The sequence below is a fragment of the Magallana gigas genome, chromosome 2 (assembly GCF_963853765.1).
Source record: "Magallana gigas chromosome 2, xbMagGiga1.1, whole genome shotgun sequence".
Taxonomy (NCBI): domain Eukaryota; kingdom Metazoa; phylum Mollusca; class Bivalvia; order Ostreida; family Ostreidae; genus Magallana; species Magallana gigas.
The window spans coordinates 45,904,904-45,926,551 of NC_088854.1; the positions used below are offsets into that span (position 1 = coordinate 45,904,904).

General features: G+C 33.3%; 1 protein-coding gene across 2 annotated transcripts; it reads left to right on the forward strand.

The window, feature by feature from the left end:
- The first annotated feature begins 816 nt into the window (after positions 1–816).
- LOC105339007 (calpain-15) lies at positions 817–21,336 on the forward strand. 2 transcript variants are annotated; one of them, XM_034445523.2, is made up of 14 exons: positions 817–956; positions 7,576–7,688; positions 8,606–9,084; positions 9,521–9,699; positions 10,019–10,202; positions 10,386–10,530; positions 10,817–10,904; positions 11,327–11,428; positions 11,566–11,715; positions 11,836–11,997; positions 12,435–12,652; positions 14,149–14,348; positions 15,426–15,595; positions 16,152–21,336. In XM_034445523.2, the coding sequence occupies exons 2-14, from the start codon at positions 7,658–7,660 to the stop codon at positions 16,318–16,320; spliced, it is 2,277 nt and encodes a 758-aa protein (XP_034301414.2). In that variant the 5' UTR covers positions 817–956; positions 7,576–7,657; the 3' UTR covers positions 16,321–21,336. The 2 variants fall into 2 exon arrangements, with proteins under 2 accessions (XP_034301414.2, XP_034301415.2); XM_034445524.2 differs by lacking the exon at positions 16,152–21,336 and adding an exon at positions 15,687–15,749.
- Positions 21,337–21,648: the final 312 nt, after the last annotated feature.

Genomic DNA, 21,648 nt, shown 5'->3' on the forward strand with positions numbered 1-21,648 from the left:
TTAATATAAATTGTGACTTTTTGTAAAAAAAAAAAAAAAAAAAGGAGAATTACATGATTATTAGTGTATAAATAATTAAACCACAGTATAATTTATGAGAATCAAAATGCTTAAAGATCATAAACATTAATGAAAATACCCCCTGAAGTTTAGACATATATTTTAAATTGGGGTGAGAAATGATAAATATATGTATGAAGGTAAAGAGCATTTCAGGAAAAAAACGCACAGTGCCCTTAATTAAAGGGGCATAGTCACGATTTTGGTCAAAAATTATTTTTCCGATTTTATTATTTACAATGCTTCTGAAAGGCATTTTTAATAGGGAACCGAAATTTGAGTGTCATTTGTTGAGTTTTAAGCGAGTTACAGAACTTGAAATTCTTTGCTATGTAAACAAATCTATTTTGAACGTTGAAGTAAAAATTTCAGTTTCAAACCTAAAATAAATGTGTTAAACGTTGGGAACTATTTAGCTATGTTTAAAATAAATAAAAAGATATGCAAATATAAGCTGGAAAAAAAGATTTGTTTACTGCTATATTAAACCTATATAAACAAAACCAGGACACGAGCCTTGACAAAGAATTTTATTTGATAATTAGAAATGCGTTTCTAAAGCATTGTAAATAATAAAAAAAAAATAGAATTTGACTAAAATCGTGACCATGCCCCTTTACTTTTTCGCGTTGTATGTACATTTCTTCCGTAGGTTGTGCGTTGTTTTGAATACAATCGTAACCTCGATCGTAGCCATTTTCGCTAGCGAAAAATAAAGTTATTTTTGCGTGCAGAAATGTCCGAGTAATTACGATAGGTTCTGAATAATGATTTAAATGTAAAGGGGACCAAATTATTTTCCAGACAGATAAGATACGGCTTCTACATGCAGACAAACCGAAAGTACACAAGAAAAACCAGTTTTAATGTACACAGTCAGTGCTAACAAGAAACGGGTAAAGCAGTTATTTATTTTATATTTTTTAGATATTTATTTCTATTTTTCTAAGAGTTTTTATCTGTGTTAACAGTGAAGTTATTCCGAACAAAATTTGCCTGTGTTAATCAATATTTCACATCTATAAACCGTCGTTAAGGCGATAATCTATGTTTTTAGAGGTGTACTAGTAAACTATAAAATCATTTGCGATAGCACACCATAGCTTATCTGATGGCTCCTCGCGATTTTACGCGGAAATTATTTCCTCGCATTTATTTAGGAATCTTCAGTATATTTTTTCAGGTGTGAATCTATATTTGTCAGCGAAATCTATTGTTATCGTTTATTTACAGGCAAATAAGGTTTGATTAGCATTCGTTAACAACTAATATAGTTTACAACCGTTAAATAGAGTTTTACATACTGTGGAATCATTTTTATTAGTGGTGAGCAATGTTCGTGGGTACCAGAAATGTTCTGGGTTCGTGGGAACGTGATTTCGTTCGTAACAAGTTCGGGATAATTTTAATTGATATTTAACAAATGCTTGTATATATATACGTTCATTGGGATGTAAATTCGTCGGCAGGGGTTACCCCAAGAAAGCCACAAACATTGATGACGGACAGTAGTTTCTCGACTGTAAACTATTAATAGTTAACGAAAAGTAACCAATAGTTTACGATATGTTTACTGTAGTAAACTTTAAAGCAAAACACCGCTCGAAGGAAATAGGCACTGTCCGCCATATTTTTTTCTCTCATCGCTACCTGTACAACCCCTAGGTAAGCCACAGACCTCTTACGAGTTTAAAGTATTTCACTGAAGAGGTCCCACCTGTGTGTGGACATACATCTTGCCCCGCCGTGTTACTCGGTTGCGATGAAATTATCAAATTTTTTGCACTTTTGTCAGGCCAGAAGAATACTAACATTAATGGGGAAGTGCGGTTATCGTTTACATTTGAGAAGAAAAATGTAAACATTTCTTGAACTGGCTTGTTCTGTTCAAAACTTTCTAAAACTGTAGTCGAAAGATACAAGAGCAATAAATATGACATTCAACATGTTGTTTTGTATGCAAATAACGCATACAAGGGCAGACCAATGCATTTTTAATCACTTAAACTGCGCAGCTACAGGCTCAAATATAAGATTTAAAAATCTAAAAAATATGAAGAAGGTCATTAGTGTCCACTCTACAACCATTTGTTGAGAAAAAAAGTCAAAACTTGCTTATTGAAGTTGTAACATCGTCTTCCATCCCTCCCTAATATTTAATGATGTTCACCTGAAAGAAGTAAAAACCCATAAACACTTAAGAGTTATTCTTAGTAGTAATTTGTCTTGGAATTTACATGTAGACGAAACAGTTAAAAAAGCCTATTCGCCCCTTGGTATGATGCGAAGACTCAAGTATATTCTTGATAGGAAATCTTTGCAAAAACTGTATTTTTCTTTGTAAGACCAGTCTTAGAATATGCAGACATTATATGGGACAACATACCAGAATAATTGGTCAATAAGATTGAAAGTATACAATTGGAAGCAGCCAGAATAGTTACGGGAGGGAATAGACTGGCATTCAGACATCTGCTATATAAAGAAACGGGATGGGAACCATTATCGAAACGTAGGGAAAATCATCGTCTTATTCAATTTCACAAAATATTTCACAATATGGCTCCTATTTATTTATCTACTATCATCCAATCACAAAAAACTCAAGGACATAACTACAACACAAGAACAATGCACCCACTGCGAGAAATCAATACAAGAACTAAGCTTTATTTTAATTCATTCTTCCCAGCTACAATAAGACAATGGAATGCTTTACCCCAAAATGTGCAATCAAATCCTTCATTACACTGCTTTAAGACATACTTACATACCAGTAGGATTAAAATCCCAAATTATTTTTATTTAGGTACCAGAATAGGCCAAACTCTTCACTCCAAACTAAGACTAGAATGTAGTGGTCTTAATCTTCATTTGTTTCAAAGAAAGTTAATCGACTCGCCTCTCTGTATTTGCGGCGAAGTTGAAAGAACTGACCTTTTTTTATTACACTGTAATACGTATTCCAGAGTTAGGATCAATACAATCCTGACACTTCCATATTTTCTCAATGTTGAATTATTATTATATGATAAAGCTTATTTATCTGAAAGTGAAAACAACAATATTTTCTACCTTGTCCAGAAATTTCTTGTTGAAAGTAAAATGTTCTGAGTTCACCTGTTGTTTTACTATAACTATTGTATTACATTACATGTAAATATCATATTTGTATGTAAGTGTATGTTCACAGATATACAATGCTTATTTAGAGTCACTAAGCAACATTATGCTTCAATATTAATACATGTATAAGTAACCTTAGTCTATTGGTATAGACATTATCTATTGGATTGATACAATTGTCTCAATACTCAATTCCAGCTATTTTTTTCTCGCCTTTCATTTTTTTTCTTTCCCTACATTTTTCCTAATCAATGTTTATGTGTAATATTATTGTGATTGAAAATTTTACCCACCTCTCATTTGTAAACTGACGAGAGCGAGATTAACATAAGCCTTTGGCTTGTTTCTCAATCTTCTATGTATTGTCATTATAATATGTATGATGAAATTTACTAAAGAAAATATTGTTTAAATTAACTTCGTCTCAAAAGAGGATACCCTAGTCTTAAAATGGACACAGACAAAAACCATAAATTTGCACGAGATATTTTTGTCTGTGTCCATTGAGATATATAATTATGATTTCATTGAAAAATATATGTATATTTTTTATTTAAGGTAATTATTTTTTTTGACCCCTATATACCCTCTTCTCATTGTATCGCAGGTTCCTTGTATCGCGGTGTGTATATTCCCGTTTTTTCCCGCGATTTCCCACAAAGAGTTTATGCACCAACTTCAGGATAAGTGCAAAGAAGCTTGTCAAATATATCGGCAAATAAAATTTTCTCACAAGTAAAAGTTTTTCCGGAGAGAAAGCAAGTTCAAAAGTCCACAGTGTATTTGATGAAAAAAGTAAATAAAAAACATAATAAAACGCATATTCCATTCCCTCTCCAGTTTAAGTGACTTTGATTTCATGAAGAACCATATTTTAATTTTAAAAAAATAAAACTGTCCATTTTAACTGAACCAGGCTTCCAGATTTCCAATGCCGCGATACAATGGAACTCTCTAATTTTAAAGGTGAATAAGACTTGTGATTTAAAAATAGCACACAAAATAAACTAAGTAAGTTTGAAAATTGATGTTCCTCAGAAAAGCTAGTCTAATACAAGCTTTTTTAACAGCACTTACTGACATGTGAAAATAACAACTTGGAATATCGTTTTTAGGGGAGAAAAATAAGTACCGCGATATTATGAGACACCGGTATATATCCTACTTCTAATATGAATTTAATTTCATACTTCAAGAACTAAATAAAACAATTGGAACTGGTATAGAGATGTCTGTCACGTTCATAGAGATGTCTGTCACGTTCATTCCAATTTGTTTTGAATTGATGTTTATTTTTTTCGATGAAAATATAACGTCAATGTGCCTCCATAGACACGGGAGTTTCAAGTATAGCCTGCAATTTTTTTGAAGATGCCACGCCGACTGATAAAATTAGGGTATCCTATTTTGAGGAAACGTTTCTACATAAATGTGCAAAATTAAACCTCTTTCTCAACAAATGGTTGTAGACAGGACATCAATGAACCCTTCTGTTACTTTTCATATTTTATAATCTTTAAAATAAGTCTGCTGCTGCGCAGTTCTACAGCTGTTCTAAGTGATTTAAAAAGCACTGTTCTGTTCTTGTATGCATAATTTGCACATAAAACAACATACACAACTTCATATTTATTGTTGTTTTTTATCTTTAAACAACAGTTTTGGCTAGTTTTGTGCAGAATCAAGCCAATTCAAGAAATGTTTACATTTTTACTCTCAGATAAATAAGATGGCCGCACATCCCCCTTAGGTATGGGAAACCTCAATATTGTGACGCATTGTTTATCAAATAAGCAATAAAATAAGGTGTAATTATGTAAGTAGTTTCTTTCCCAATATTATCAACAGCATAGCGCAGTGGGTTAGAGGGTTTACAAGGAATCTGTAAGTCATGAGTTTTACATATTTTACCTCTCGAAATATGCTCCAAAGCTATTTTTTTAAAATTCAATATTGTAAAAGGACTATATATGCTTTGAGCCTAAAATGGCCCCCTTAAATGAATATTGTCATTTTACTGTAATTCTTTGTTTTATTTGTACAAATATACATCTGAAGCTTTTACATAATTTTCATTTTGATTTTAGTGACCACAATTTAAAAATATGACATCATAAAACTTACCTTTTCCCGCCATTTTCTCATTTTTAGCATAAAACAGCTTGTTTTGAAGCAGTTTTTCTTTAAGGAAACGTTGAGCGACTGCTTGAACAAACAAAATATTATCACCAAAGATGTATCTCTCCAGTACTTATAAGTGACAAAAAGGTCGTTCTTGTTCAAAGAGTCACTCTATATTTCCCATTCGAAAAAAGATAAGAAAAATGTCAATTTTTGACTAATTTTGATTGAATCATAAAAATAGCGTCACTTCTGACGTCATATACTGCCAGTGAGTGCATATAAATCATATAAATAGGTGAAAAACATATTTTATGTCAACTCTTTTAATAAAATAACACAACAAATTAATGTATCTGAATTACTTTAATTAAAAATAGCGAATTATGGGGACCAAATTTGACAAACATCATAATTAGTTCTTTGAAAATGTTAAACCGTTGAAAGTATTCTAATTATAATGTACTTTAAACCACATTATTATCAACAGATATCCCATACCACGTTAAATAAACAGGCCAATGCATCATTTATAGGGTATGTTCATAAAATAAGAAATAAATGCATAAAATCCAATGGCCACGAAAGGAGTACATGTACTCATGTCAGCCACGAGTTTCAGGTGTGCAATCGGGTGTAACGAAATCGAATGGTTTATTTACCGTACCTGACCTGGATGACAGTGCCTATCTATGAACGGTGTTCAGCTTTAAACATGTAAAAGCAATCAACCGGAACTATACCTTAGTGTAGTGTAAACACGCTTTGATTGAGGATAGGAATCATTCACTCTGTGTAACTCGAGACGGGTGCCACGTAAAAAAAATCTTACCGAGCAAAGACTATTGCGTTTGCCTCTCCAGAACATATATAGAAAACTGTACAATTGTGGGAGAAGAACTGCAGAGTAGACGCAGTTTGTTGTTTGCAAAGGACATGTGCATTGGGGACATTTTATGCCAAAAATGCAGGAGGAATGTTTATAGATTTGAAAAAATTGGGGGGGGGGGAGGGTTAGTTAGAGTTTTCCGTCCCCTTGCCATCCCGGCATCAGGTACGTCCCCTTTGTGTCTAAAAATATCAGTAAATAATAATTATTGAAATGGCTATAGTTACTAGTATACATGAAGTACAATAAAACAGGTGTTTTAAGGTTGGCTTTTAATAGTAGTTTAAATTTTTTATGATTTTGTTTTACCTCTTTGCCTTCAGGAAAATACGACAATGTATTGAACCTTTGAGAAAAACTTCTTTTGCACATACAGATGAAACAAACGTTCCTTGCAATGTCATCAAAGATTAGTTGACATAAAATAAATAGATCCCTCGGAGGACATGGTGTGAAATTAATCTTTAAGAAATGGTCATAGAATGAAGAATATGAACTACACGTATATTCTGTCAGTAAGAAGCATAAAACTGTTTTATATAGTGAAAGGCTATATAAATGTATTTATAATATTCCAAAAATAAGCTGTGATTTTAGGTTCCAGGAAAGCTTCCAGACAATTTATTTTCCTTTGTCAGCATATGGTTATAACATTTTCCCATATAAATACAATAATTATAGGCAATTTATTCTTATCATTTCAATTATTGCAGTTAATGTACACGTAATGAAACAATATAAATATTTTCAATATACTATAGAATATAAAAATATTTATCAGGTGATGATGTGATCTTAAGAGATAGCGTATTGAGGGGTTAGTTATGACAGTAATACTAAACAGGCAGTATTATAATTTAAGTTAATTTTTTTTTTCATTTCTAATAGTATTGTAACTGTCACACACTATACAATAAAAACTAAGCAACACAAAATATCATTTTTGCCTCAATCCCTGTAAATGTGCATGATTTAGAATGCAAACTGTTTTGGTCTGCCAGGGGTGAAAAGAAAGGGAAGCTATGCCTTTTGTTGTCTTTTAATGAATGTCTGTACAGGGAACATACAGTGTATTTAAGTATAATGGATATATGCTGAAAACAGTTCTGTCTGAAAAACATCAGAGAGTTTCGAGAGGGCCAAGATCTGTCTGATATTTTTTCATACAGAATTGTTTGAGGCTTATATCGTACTAAAATTCTGCTATTGAATTTCATTGTTGATTTACCTGAGACTCCGATTTTGAAGGATATCAGCACCGCAATCACTGGTAACCGTCTGATATTAAGAAGCTCACTAATATCGGACTGTCACAGGTAAAATTCTAGACTGGAACAAGGGAATACCATCACAGTGGTGTTTTAACCTCTTTTTTGCAGTGTTTTTCTCACTGGACTAAACGTTGATGAATGAAACAGAAAGATGGATTTGATGAATTAGAGTAAGGGAACCTACCTGGAGATGGAGATGTTTAATAAGCTATTTAGGCACAGTGAGTCTTTGTTAAATTGCTCTGGTTTCATCAATATTCCTTAAATACCAATTTTCGTGGATTTCATTGTTCTGCTAATTGTTCAACGAAATGAAATGTACTTTCTAATGGAATACTTTTTGCATTGATAGGATCATATATTGGCCACGAGTTATGCATCTTTGAAACTGTCATTGCAGAAAATCCATAAATTGATACCTATGATTATTAATGAAACCACAGTATTCTTATCTTATTTATAACCTTGGTAAATAAAATGTGGAGAAATTGTACATGTATGTCAAACTGACAATTTAGAAATAAAAATTAATAAAAATGTTAACGTAGACATATGTTCACTCAGTTATCACATGTACTAATGAACTTAATTCATAGACATATATGGCATTAAATATCTTATCATAGTACATAATCAACATGTTATCATTTCACTAATGCGTGCAGTTTTACAGACTGATGAAATGTCTGCCATTTGGTTAAAACCAAAGTATCTTTAGTCAAACTAATTTACCTATAATTGACCTTGTATTTCAATCCTGCATTTTAAGTAGTAAGTATTAAGGTGTGATACCTTGAATTTTCCGAAATTGTCCAAAAAGTTGTGGACAATTTTAATGAATCTTTATTTGTATTAGTTGTAATATGTGCAATTCCAATAAATGTCAATTTTTTCGCGATTACTTTTCTTTTTCTAGCTCTAATTCAAAGGACACATATGCATGTATATATATGTATTAATATATTTACAAATAACGGTAGTTGTTTATATATTATGATTTGTACTAACGTCGCAACGCTTGAGTTGCATTTAAACGTGCATATGTATAATGTAATATTCTTGCAATGTCATATGGAAGGAAATAAAAAATGATTGAATGAATCATCCAAGTTTGTTGTAAGTAATTTTAAAATTTCAGAGGCATCTAAGTCAAACTGGATGTGCCATAAGTGTAAAAACGAGGTGGCTCAAGGAGAAAAATGCAAAACTTGTCAAAGAGGGTTTAATAAGAAAAAAGATGAAGAAGTAGGCAGCACAAGAAATGAACAAAATACAAAAGAAGCATTGGATGGAGCAACTAGTCATTCTGGTGATGATCAAGTAAATAGAATAAACTGTGATGTCAGCGAAGAAAGAGGGATTGAAACAGTCAATAGTAGTGGATGGACTTGTAAGATCTGCTACATGAGTGGGAATCAAAGTACTGAATGTAAGATGTGTAAACAAACCAAAAAGGAATTGAGTGACGAAGATAACATCAAGAATAGAAGGAAGAGGACGAACCTCAACAGAAGCAGGCTAAAGGCAGGTCACAGTCTAAAAGTGAAGGACGAACGGGATAAGCAGAAACAAATTGCAAGGGATATTGCAAGAAACATTACAGATTATTGCAAAGAGGTAAATTTAGTACATGGCGTTTAATATATTAAAGTTGTAAAATAAGGATAGATATTAACATACAAATACAATTAGGTATATATCTGCTAATGCATGAACTCATTTAATAAATAGGGACTTAGAACTTGAAAAAGAGAAAGTTGAAATAGCATTCTGATTTCTGTGGGAGAGTTATTTATTTAATTTCTTAACATTTGATACCTTTATGGATATGAAATCACAAATATATTACACATATTGTATAAAGAGTGTTTTCCTTATTTGTTTTTTAATCAGCGAAACACGATGTCATTTTAAGAATCTTTAATTAGTTAAGAAGATTAATTCAAAACAAACTGAATTATTCAAAGTAGTAAAACTAATTAAGAAAAAGAAGCAATTTTTCTATATCATTTTTAAATTGATTAAATTAATGTTACTCTCTAACCACTTGTAGAATAATATTCATTATGAAGACAGGAGTTTTCCTGCTTCAAATGACCCTAAACGAGATGAAGAGCGATGGATAAGAATAGGCCAAATTGAGGACAACAGCTGTAGAGGACATGGATCTTGGAAAATCTTTAGGAACCCAAGCCCAGATGATGCAATACAGGGGGCAGCAGAAAACTGCTGGTATGATTATAAAACACACGTTATTTCCTTTGGAAGTCATTGTGCTTGTCAAGCATGTTTTTTTGGTGATAATGATTTGAAATATTAACACTAAGGGACGAAAAACAATGACAAATAAACCTTTATTCAGTGTATTGAAAGGAGTTTCACGAGGGGATAAGTTTGAATACAACAGTAAAATTAAATATAAAAATAATTCTTTTCTGTAACCATTATACATATGAAGCTTTTTGTTGTATAAGGGTATAAGGATTTTGCTTCCATAGACTGTATTAAAATTGTAATATGTAGTCTTCACTCCCTAATTATATTTGGACAGGTTTCTGTGTGCAGTAAGTTTATTGTCTCAGAAAAAAGAACTTCTGAAAGACATTTTCATCACTGAGAGTTTTTGTGAGGAGGGTTTGTATCAAGTTCGCCTATGTAAAGATGGAAACTGGAAGACTGTGATTGTTGATGACCGCTTTCCCTGTGATGAAAAAGGAAATCTGAAATATTCTAGAGTATGTTATTTAATTATGCCAAAGAAATACATTTTTTCTGAGATTCATTCAAAAATACACTTCATGTAAGCGCCTAATTTATACCTTTAGGTACCGCATCTTGTCTTCTCTTCAAAATATATATCTAATGGGAGCACTATCTTGTAAAAGTGTTAGAATAAAAAGTCATATGTCTGATTCTAGTCACAAAACAAACAGCTGTGGGTAATGCTGTTAGAAAAGGCGGCAGCTAAACTTTATGGAGGGTATGAAGCATTGCGCTCTGGTCTTGTGGTAGAGTCCCTGACCATGCTGACAGGGGAGCCATGTGAACACATTGACCTCAAAGGTAAGTCAACAGCTGCCCTGTACGTGAATCAAATACCGACAGAGTTTAAAGTAATAAGACTGAAACTGTCAATTTTGTCAGGTATTGTATAGTCCTCAGTGAGCACAACATCTGTCATAATGAACAGAATATGACTTTTAATGATAATGCAAACTACCAACAGTTTTAACTGGAGAAATCCTCCACAATATTGAATAGACACCAACTTAAAAGAATGTAAAAATTATGAAGTGTGGCCACTTGTGGCCTGGCTTTGTGATATTTCTGGTTTATATTTTATTTAAAGGATCTGATGAGGAGAAGGAAGATGACAACAAACTTAAATTAGATCTTGACAAACTTTGGACTGAATTGAAGGCTTGGCATTCCTCTAGGTAAAGTCTAGACTGCCATAGTAACTCTGTTTTTATTGCATCTCTGCATATGCAATCCTATTTTTCCATAAAGAGTATTTTTTCATAGATAGTGATAAGTACCAAACATCTTTTAATATGTTGTATGCCGCTTTGAGACAGTGCCTCGGGTTACGTGTGTACATGAAAATATGTTTGTTTTTTTCCAAGAAAAATGAACTTCTTCGCTGACAAAAACTTTGTCTTAGATCTTTTCTATTGATAAGAAAATATGCTTCTTGCATTGGTTGTTTCATTTCAGTCGTATATTGTTTATATATATTGTATATTGTTGTGTATTGTTTAAGTTGTTTATAGAACCAAAGCAAATACATGCTTCCTCATTTGAAGATTCTAAAAGTATGAAATTTGATGATATTTGATTTTTTTAATGAATCATCCAGGTATTTGATAGGAATAAGTACCCCAGAAGATTTACAGCAGGGGGAACTGGAGTCCTCTCATTGTTATCCTGTTCTTGAAGTTCAGGAGATGAATGACACAAAGTATTTCTCTCTCTCTTTCTCTCAGTATTGATAACAAATACAGTATTTTTAAGATATTCCACACATTTTCTCTCTCTCTCTCTCTCTCTCTCTCTCAAATTTAGATTAAATTAATTCTGAGTAATTTTAAACAACAGGCTCATGAAACTGTGGACATGTTCAGACCATAAGCACTGTATCACTGGATGTTTGACAAGCAACGTTGATCTTCAGAAAGAGAAGAAAAGATTGTTACGAAACCTTAAAACAGGAGAATTTTGGATTTCATTCGAGGATGAATTTATAAAGTAAATCTTTTATTTTATATGTAAAACTCTACTTGACTTTTTATTAGTTTCAAAGATTTTATCTATCAGACCGCAGCTTTTTCCATCTCTTAATATTTGGTTATTCTATTTTGTTTTCAGATACTTTAATAGCCTGTCTGTCTGTAAAACAGATGAAGGATGGTTTGAATCTCGCTTTAAAGGTGTGTTTCCTCCTATCTTGAGTGAGGAGTGGAAGTACCACTCCTTTAGACTTGTGAATGACACCAAACTAAAACTTGGACTGTTTCAGGAAAGCATGAGGTAATTTAACCTTTCTATATAGATGTTTAAAACAGGGTGATCTTCCTTGAAGAATACCAGTATAATGAATGGAATCAATAAAAATTTGACATTTTTTATTAAAAACATACATATAATAGTAAAAACCCAAACATTGGTTAATTTGTTCCTTTATATTTCAAATTTTTAGTATTATTTAAAGCAAAGTATCAAATAGAAATAAATTATAATTGAATACGAAGCAACCATAACCTGAACTGGCATAAGATATCATTGAGAATGTTTTTGGTCACTCAGCATAAGAATGCTGTAGTAAGTTGCCGTATAATGGCCTTGTTCTTTGCCATAATTTAAGACCTTGTCATAAACATAAATTTATCCTCCAAATGAAATATATATGTATTTAATACTTAGTTTCAATATTGAAACAATGCAATTACTGATATTACAATTTTCAGAGGAACGGGTTTGAAGCTAGAAGCCTTCACAGATCTACTGATTATGGTGCTTAGAAACCAAGACGACGGTTCTGGACATCCGTTTATGACAGCCCCGTTGTTTTCAGAAGTCATGAGCTACAGTAAGAGGCGGGCCAGAAGCCTGACAACCTGTAATGTAGACCTTACCCAGGGTAGTTACACAGTGGCCTGTTTTTCATTCGGAAAGTTAAGACAAGGTCAGTCTTAAATTGCAAGCTGTACAAGTTATTGAAAGGCTTTTTATCTGGTTCATGTTAAGGGACTCTTCTTGCTTTTAATAGATGTTTGTTTTATGATTATTATGAAAATTGAACTGTAAGAACCTTTTGATTGACACTAATGAAGGTAAAGAATTATAACTCATTAAGATTAGTAAAAATAACTTTAAACTGCTGTGTTTTTCCTACCGGTACTACATGTAATGTTATGCTCAACTTCATTTTCCTCCTACCAGTATATTTTGAACTATTAGTACACATAACAATTTTTTACTTCAATTATACTTTACCACCAAAGTTAGTACAATATTATTTTGATAACTTGTGTATGTTAAAGAGGCAGTACGGCGCATCTTATCAAAAAACCGACTTGAAAAAAATTTCCGATCGGGTTCGGTATTTTTGTACTACTCATGAATGTATAAACTTTTAGAAAATTACAATGTTCTCAATGCAATAAATCTACTTATTTCATTAAAATTAATAATTACGTATAACCTATCACATAAATACATCGCAACGTGTTCGGGGTTCAGCCTTCTCTACTATTACGCATGCGTATTTACTGTAAACAAAACATATGCAGGGCTCGCGAAGAATCTCCTGGACAGGTTTGTTGATAAAAATATGTCTTTTCTACTTCTTATAGGTAATAACTGTTCAAAGTTTTTAAAATAACCACAATTATTTTTTTGTAAGCATGTATTTTTCGTGTTTATCATAGGAGTTGATACAACCTAAATTTATTTTTATAAATGAGGCCCCTTGAGGGGTTATTTGACATATTTATGTCTATTCATTTTAAAATGAACCTAAATTGGTAAACCATTTATAAATTATCGAGTAAGTAAGGATGTGTTTCATTAAGAAAATCGCTTTAACCTCGTTTTCCATGATGACCGTAGTGGGACGAAGATCTTGTAGTTTTCAGCACGTGTCAATTGCTGTCAATCAAGGTCCACGTGGTACAAACAAACAATATAAGATTATTCAGGTTTGTACGACCCTTGAATTCCCGGAGGCTCATAATTACGTTAATTAAGTATGTGAAAGGGATTTTCATGTATTTCAACTATTACAATAAACGTTATTTCTTATTTCCTAACTATAGAATAGGTAAATCTGAAGTTATTCACACATGTGTTTTCAGCTGTACTGTCTCTTTAAGAGATGAGACACTATTGAAGAAACGATCTATCTACAGTCTTTCTATCATGCTAACACGAAATAAGCCCCAGTCAGGGCTGATGTTTAATCTTCAGTTTGGATGTCCTGTTATGAGCCAGTCTCTGCCTATTTTCCTGCTTGAACTTTCGCATCACTTTGCCTGATTGTGACCTCAGATACATAGCATGCACTTAAGAACTGCTGTGTGTATGATGATGAGTTACGGCATAATATACAAGTACTACACTGCACTAATTCTAATTTAAATCATAATTTGTTGCAGTAACACTTTACAAATTTCCCTTTAGATAATAATTTTGAGGCAGAAGACTATGTCAGTTACACCTTAAGCATACACAGTTCCGTCCAGCTGCATTTTGTTGAGGAAGTCAATGCCTCTAGCTTTCCAGAGCTCATGTATGCCTCCGCTGATGCTCTCATTACATTGGCCAAACAGAGCAAGATCAAAGAAAATGATGTAAAAATCAGTGATATCGACGCATTTAATGTAAGATATTACTTTGTACTTATAGAACTGAGAAGTGAAGTTTAAAATTTTAAAAAGCTCATAGTCATTAAAATAATCTTAGCATATAGCTTAACTATTTTTAGGTATATTCTAAGGCAATACATCTACATAAATTCAATGTTTAGTATCTATATTACTATATTAAAATAATAGACTCGAATTTTTGGTCTTTAATACCGAGAAATCGGAAGAATACTGTCTTTTGTTTTTATATATTTTAAACATAATTGGTACTTGAAGATTACCAATTTGTTTTTATTTTTTCTCAATTAATTAATAATCAACGAAAATTCCTCAAAATATCCCGTAAATCACCTGGTTATTTTGGATTTTACAATCTTGCGCTTGTGCAATACATTCATGCTAACGGGATCGTTAGTTTGTTTCCACAATATCACATCTGCATGAATAAACTCAGAAATGATAATACAAATACGGGTAAATTTTCATTAGACTTTTGCTATATATATTCTAGATCTGTTCATATTAATTATTGATTTCTTATGAGAGAAAGTATAAAATAACTAATATACATTTCAACAAAGTACTTACTTTTGTCTTCGTGATGACAAAAAAATATTTGATTACATGCAAAAAAGTTACATTATATTTGTTAGGAGAGTGAAGATACAATATGGTTTATCGTAAAAATGGACAAAAGGCGTTGAATTATAATTCCCTTCTATGGATTAAAATTTTTAGTTGAAAGGTATTTGCAGTCTCAAAAAGGTTTGTTGTGATGAAATTGACTGTTATTTTCAAGGCGACTTCATTAACTTTCTCCAAAATCGTTCCGGAGCGATTCTGCAATTTTTTTGCTACATTACGGGTACAAGGGAGGCATTCTAACAGTGGTGAGGGCTTTTCCCGAGGCACAGTTAGATTATTCAAACTAAGGAAAGTGAAGTGAAACTAATAGCATTATTGTAGGCTTATAGCTTTCTTTTGTAAATGTCAATAATAAAGTGTGTCTATGTACCTATTTCGTAAATGTCCGATATGCAATGTCAACCCGTGCACGCACGGGTCAAAGTCTAGTTTGTTTTATTTGTGTAGATTGCGGATGGTGTGTATTATGTGAAGTTCAGGTTCTATGGACAAATTTGTGTCTTTATCAACGAGACAACAGAAGGCTATTCTTATCGTAGGAACTACGGGGATAGTGAATACATTTTAGATGTTAGGAATAGAATGAATACCTTGGATTACATTCCACCTAAATCAGGGTAAATAATTTTATTTTAATAATGTTCGGTATGCAAATAGCATATTGATTCAATGACATGATTTTATTTTTGTGGAGTTGGGAAAATTCAGGGTGTTCCAGATTTTCCCTCCCTGAAAAATTGAGACCTCTGCACCCATGCTTGATAAACGTGTATGTTTTTGCATCATTATGACTCTCATTGTTGTATAATAGTGAATTGGTAGGGTCATTGCTAAGTCCGGGGGTGGGAGGGTGAGGGAGACGAATGGGAAAAGAATTAAACTTTCGAATTCAGTAGAACATCAGGAAATTACATTTTCCTCTCAGTTTCACTACGCTAATATGTTAGAAATTATTAGGGAAGAAAAGTTGAAGGATATATTGGGAAATAACGTTTACAGATTCAATAAGTTTGTTTACATTATCAAATACTTTATTATATATACTTTTGGACTTCAGAACTCGTCTTGCGATAATTTCATTTAAGGAATACATTTGTATTAGTTATTAATCCATGCAGCCAGAGTTATGTTTCTTGTCACAGAATGTATTAACCTTAATGGATTTATTTTCAGACGTGTTATAAATATAGTGACTCCACTAAACCCTGAGACTTCATGGAAGATTGCGGCTCAGAAGAATTTCTTGAAGTCAGAACCACTAGAAAGTATTCCCCCAGTTCCAGACACATTGGAAGGTCTCCTGACACCAAGACCTATCCCTGAAATTACTTCATCATCATGATAGTATATATGTGATTGTAACCTGATTGATTGTAAAAATATGATATTAGATAAAGCCTGCGGCAGATTAGTCTTTAGTTTATGCTAAACTGCATATAATGTGATATGAAAAATCAAAAGTCTTCACGGAGGGTTATTTTTCATCGCTTTTAATGCACTGCTTTTTTAGCTCACCTGAGCTGAAAGCTCAAGTGAGCTATTCTGATCACATTTTGTCCGTCGTCCGTCTGTCCGTCCGTCTGTAAACTTTTTACATTTTGAACTTCTTCTCTAAAACCGCTTATCCAATTTCAACCAAATTTGGCACAAAGCATCTTTATGGGAGGGCGAATATAAATTGCAGAAATAAAAGTCCGATCTGTTTTCAAAGCGGAGAAAACCTTGAAATTGTAGAAAAAGGGGGGTGCATTTTTACGAATTACGACTTATTACGAAAATAATTATAAAGGAAAGGCGTGTTTCAATCAGTTTAATAGCTTCGGGCTCGGCATCCGGTAAAATGGGTAGGCAAGACTTGGCCAGGGCAAAACAAAAGATTGGCAGTTCAGTTATTAATCTGCCAATCTCATTAAAATTTCAGGATATTTGATGGACTAGTATATTTGTATTCGCTGTAAATATTGCTGCAAAATAATGCGTATTTGGAATTGACGATTTGCCCCGGCTTTTATTTTGCCACGGCCCGGGTTTGCAGACCCATTTTACTTAGACTCGTATTCCATACTTCTAAATCGAGGTTCTTTGTTTAAAGCAGCCATGACATTATACGAAAAAGGGTCGATCTGACTATGATGAATTTGCTTGTTGTGCAACAGTTCGCGTATGAAGGGAAATTTTGAAACATGCAAAATATATTGGTGCCGATTTTGTGAAGTAAATTGAGGCTAAATATTTCAATGCGTTGACAGTTTTCACACATGACGTTGGTGTTCGCTTGTTCTAATTTTCGTTTCGTTTTCATTATTTATGCTTTGTAACCTGGAAACTATCGTCTGTATTTCGTGATTTTTACGTATTAAATCAAACAGAGACTTCGGTAAATCAAACAGTTAACTGTTTACCTGCGCAAATTAAGCAAAATCTGATGATGGGGTAGGTGCCCACTGAAATACAATTCATTCTATCGGTAATTCGGCATTATCTTTTGCGTAATGATAGATGAATGCAATTGGTTTTGTTGAGATGCTCGGCATTTTCTCGAGTTTATTCAGTTTAAATAGAGTTTGATATCGCTGACGGAAATATGTAGGTATATACATGTATATATATGATTCATTTCGAAAAAATAAATTGTTCTTTATTTGTTATACATGTAGTGCATGTTTCTTGTGTTTAATTGTTTACAATTTCTATTTACTAACCATATTTGAGTGTTAAACTTCGAATTATAAGCAAGATACAGAGATTTGCTCACAATTCTATGTTTGTACACAGATCTTAAAAACTAAAGATTAAAAAAGTAAAAAATTTGTCAATATTTATTAAGAAAATTTTCAAAGTCTGTTCTTCCAGAAACCAACTTTAACAACTTATTGTATTGTAAACTTAGCCTTTTTAGCTCACCTAAGGGTGGGACCACAATGGGGGGTCGAAGTTTAACAAATGAATATATAGAGTAAATCTTTAAAAATCTTCTTCTCAGAAACTAATCAGCCAGGAACGCTAAAACTTGTGTGAAAGCATCATCAGGTAATGTAGATTCAAATTTGAGAAAATCATGACCTCCGGGGGTAGGGTGGGGCCACAATGGGAGATCGAAGTTTAACATAAGAATATATATAGAGTTAATCTTTAAAAATCTTCTTCTCAGAAACTAATCGGCCAGGAAAGCTGACACTTGTGTGGAAGCATCCTCAGGTAGTGTAGATTCAAAATTGTGAAAATCATGACCCCCGGGGGTAGGGTGGGGCCACAATGGGGGGGTCGAAGTTTAACATATGAATATATAAAGTAAATCTTTAAAAATCTTCTTCTCAGAAACTAATCGGCCAGGAAAGCTGACACTTGTGTGGATGCATCCTCAGGTAGTGTAAACTCAAAATTGTGAAAATCATGACCCCCGGGGGTAGGGTGGGGCCACAATGGGGGATCGAAGTTTAACAAAGGAATATAGAGTAAATCTTTCAAAATCTTCTTCACCGAAACTTATTAGCCGGCAAAGGTAAAACTTGTGTGGAAGCATCCTCAGGTAGTGTAGATTCAAAGTTGTTTTAAAGTCATGAAAATAATAACCCCTGGGGGTAGGGTGGGGTCACAATGGGGGATCGAAGTTTAACATATGATTATATAAAGTAAGTCTTTAAAAATCTTCTTCTCAGAAACTAATCAGCCAGGAAAGCTGAAACTTGTGTGGAAGCATCCTCAGGTAGTGTAATTCAACATTGTGAAAATCATAACCCTGGGGGTAGGTTTGGGCCACAATGAGAGGTCGATGTTTTACATAGGAATAAACAGAGTAAATCTTTAAAAATCTTCTTCTCAGAAACTAATCAGTCAGGAAAGCTGAAACTTGTGTGAAAGCATCCTCAGGTAGTGTAGATTCAAAGTTGTGAAAATCATGATCTCCAGGGGTAGGGTGGGGCCACAATGGGGGGTCAAAGCTTAACAAAGGAATATATAGGGTTAATCTTTAAAAATCTTCTCAGAAACTAATCAGCCAGATGATTCTTTATAATTGTTAAGACTTTGGCCCCAGGACAATTCTTTGGCCTCACGAGAAGGTTCAGAGGTTGATGTACGTTTATATCCCATATATAAACTATTGTTAAGGATCTTTTTGAGAACTGCGGTATATACATGTATATATATGATTCATTTCGAAAAAATAAATTGTTCTTTATTTGTTATACATGTAGTGCATGTTTCTTGTGTTTAATTGTTTACAATTTCTATTTACTAACCATATTTGAGTGTTAAACTTCGAATTATAAGCAAGATACAGAGATTTGCTCACAATTCTATGTTTGTACACAGATCTTAAAAACTAAAGATTAAAAAAGTAAAAAATTTGTCAATATTTATTGAGAAAATTTTCAAAGTCTGTTCTTCCAGAAACCAACTTTAACAACTTATTGTATTGTAAACTTAGCCTTTTTAGCTCACCTGAGGGTGGGACCACAATGGGGGGTCGAAGTTTAACAAATGAATATATAGAGTAAATCTTTAAAAATCTTCTTCTCAGAAACTAATCAGCCAGGAACGCTAAAACTTGTGTGAAAGCATCATCAGGTAATGTAGATTCAAATTTGAGAAAATCATGACCTCCGGGGGTAGGGTGGGGCCACAATGGGAGATCGAAGTTTAACATAAGAATATATATAGAGTTAATCTTTAAAAATCTTCTTCTCAGAAACTAATCGGCCAGGAAAGCTGACACTTGTGTGGAAGCATCCTCAGGTAGTGTAGATTCAAAATTGTGAAAATCATGACCCCCGGGGGTAGGGTGGGGCCACAATGGGGGGGTCGAAGTTTAACATATGAATATATAAAGTAAATCTTTAAAAATCTTCTTCTCAGAAACTAATCGGCCAGGAAAGCTGACACTTGTGTGGATGCATCCTCAGGTAGTGTAAACTCAAAATTGTGAAAATCATGACCCCCGGAGGTAGGGTGGGGCCACAATGGGGGATCGAAGTTTAACAAAGGAATATAGAGTACATCTTTCAAAATCTTCTTCACCGAAACTAATTAGCCGGCAAAGGTAAAACTTGTGTGGAAGCATCCTCAGGTAGTGTAGATTCAAAGTTGTTTTAAAGTCATGAAAATAATAACCCCTGGGGGTAGGGTGGGGTCACAATGGGGGATCGAAGTTTAACATATGATTATATAAAGTAAGTCTTTAAAAATCTTCTTCTCAGAAACTTATCAGCCAGGAAAGCTGAAACTTGTGTGGAAGCATCCTCAGGTAGTGTAATTCAACATTGTGAAAATCATAACCCTGGGGGTAGGTTTGGGCCACAATGGGAGGTCGATGTTTTACATAGGAATAAACAGAGTAAATCTTTAAAAATCTTCTTCTCAGAAACTAATCAGTCAGGAAAGCTGAAACTTGTGTGAAAGCATCCTCAGGTAGTGTAGATTCAAAGTTGTGAAAATCATGATCTCCAGGGGTAGGGTGGGGCCACAATGGGGGGTCAAAGCTTAACAAAGGAATATAAAGGGTTAATCTTTAAAAATCTTCTCAGAAACTAATCAGCCAGATGATTCTTTATAATTGTTAAGACTTTGGCCCCAGGACAATTCTTTGGCCTCACGAGAAGGTTCAGAGGTTGATGTACGTTTATATCCCATATATAAACTATTGTTAAGGATCTTTTTGAGAACTGCAATACTCAACATATGATATGACTATAAAATCATCCTGTTAGAAAAGGGACTAATGATTATAAACATAAGAATATCCAGGGGAAAATGGATTTTATTTATACAGGATCTACATGTATTATTGTACATTGTCCAGATAGTTTGTATTATGACTCCATTAAGCTGATTTTATCATACCTATTGTTCCTCAGGTGAGCGATGTGGCCCATGGGCCTCTTGTTAATATGGGTTTATGTCAGCATAAAATAAGGTTGATGAACTGTACAAATGTTGACATGATTGAGAGATAGTCATAGAGAAACTGACATATCTCTAATGCATTTGTATACATAGATTCAATTTGATTAATATGTTATTCAAGTATACTAAGAATATATGAATTTGATCAAACAGCTGGCAAGATGCCTGTATATGTTCTCTCCTGTATCGTAAAAAAGAGAATTATATAATTATATATATGATGATTTAATGAAAAATAATTAATACATGCCCTGATCTTTTATCATTTTGCATTTGCATGATAAATTAAAACTGAACTTGAAACATTAAAATGCATGTATGAAGGTACATGTAGCAAGCATTGCATAAATAAATCAAATACCGGTAACCTACAGGGACCTTAATATTTTGCAAATTACGAACAATGTTCATGTACCTATTTACCATTTAGCATTAAAGATCTTTTAAAATCTAATTTTGTTTCTTTTTCTTGACGCAATGCCAATGACACTTTACGATGGTGTCCTCGTCTGGTTTTGGCTCCAGTGGATCAAATGTTCTTCGAGTCTGAAGTTTCTTCTCGCACTCTATTTGAGTGCCCCCAAGCACAGCAATCGTCTGAAAACTCAATTTTTTGACACTTGTTTGCTTATTTCAAGAGGAAGACATTGGGGGTTTATGTTCAATTGGGATCGTCTGTGTATTAGTGGTTTATCTGACGCAGAGACAGCTTTATCGGATCGTCAACTTTCATGAAACGGTTGTTTGAAAAGGATTGGACGGTGTG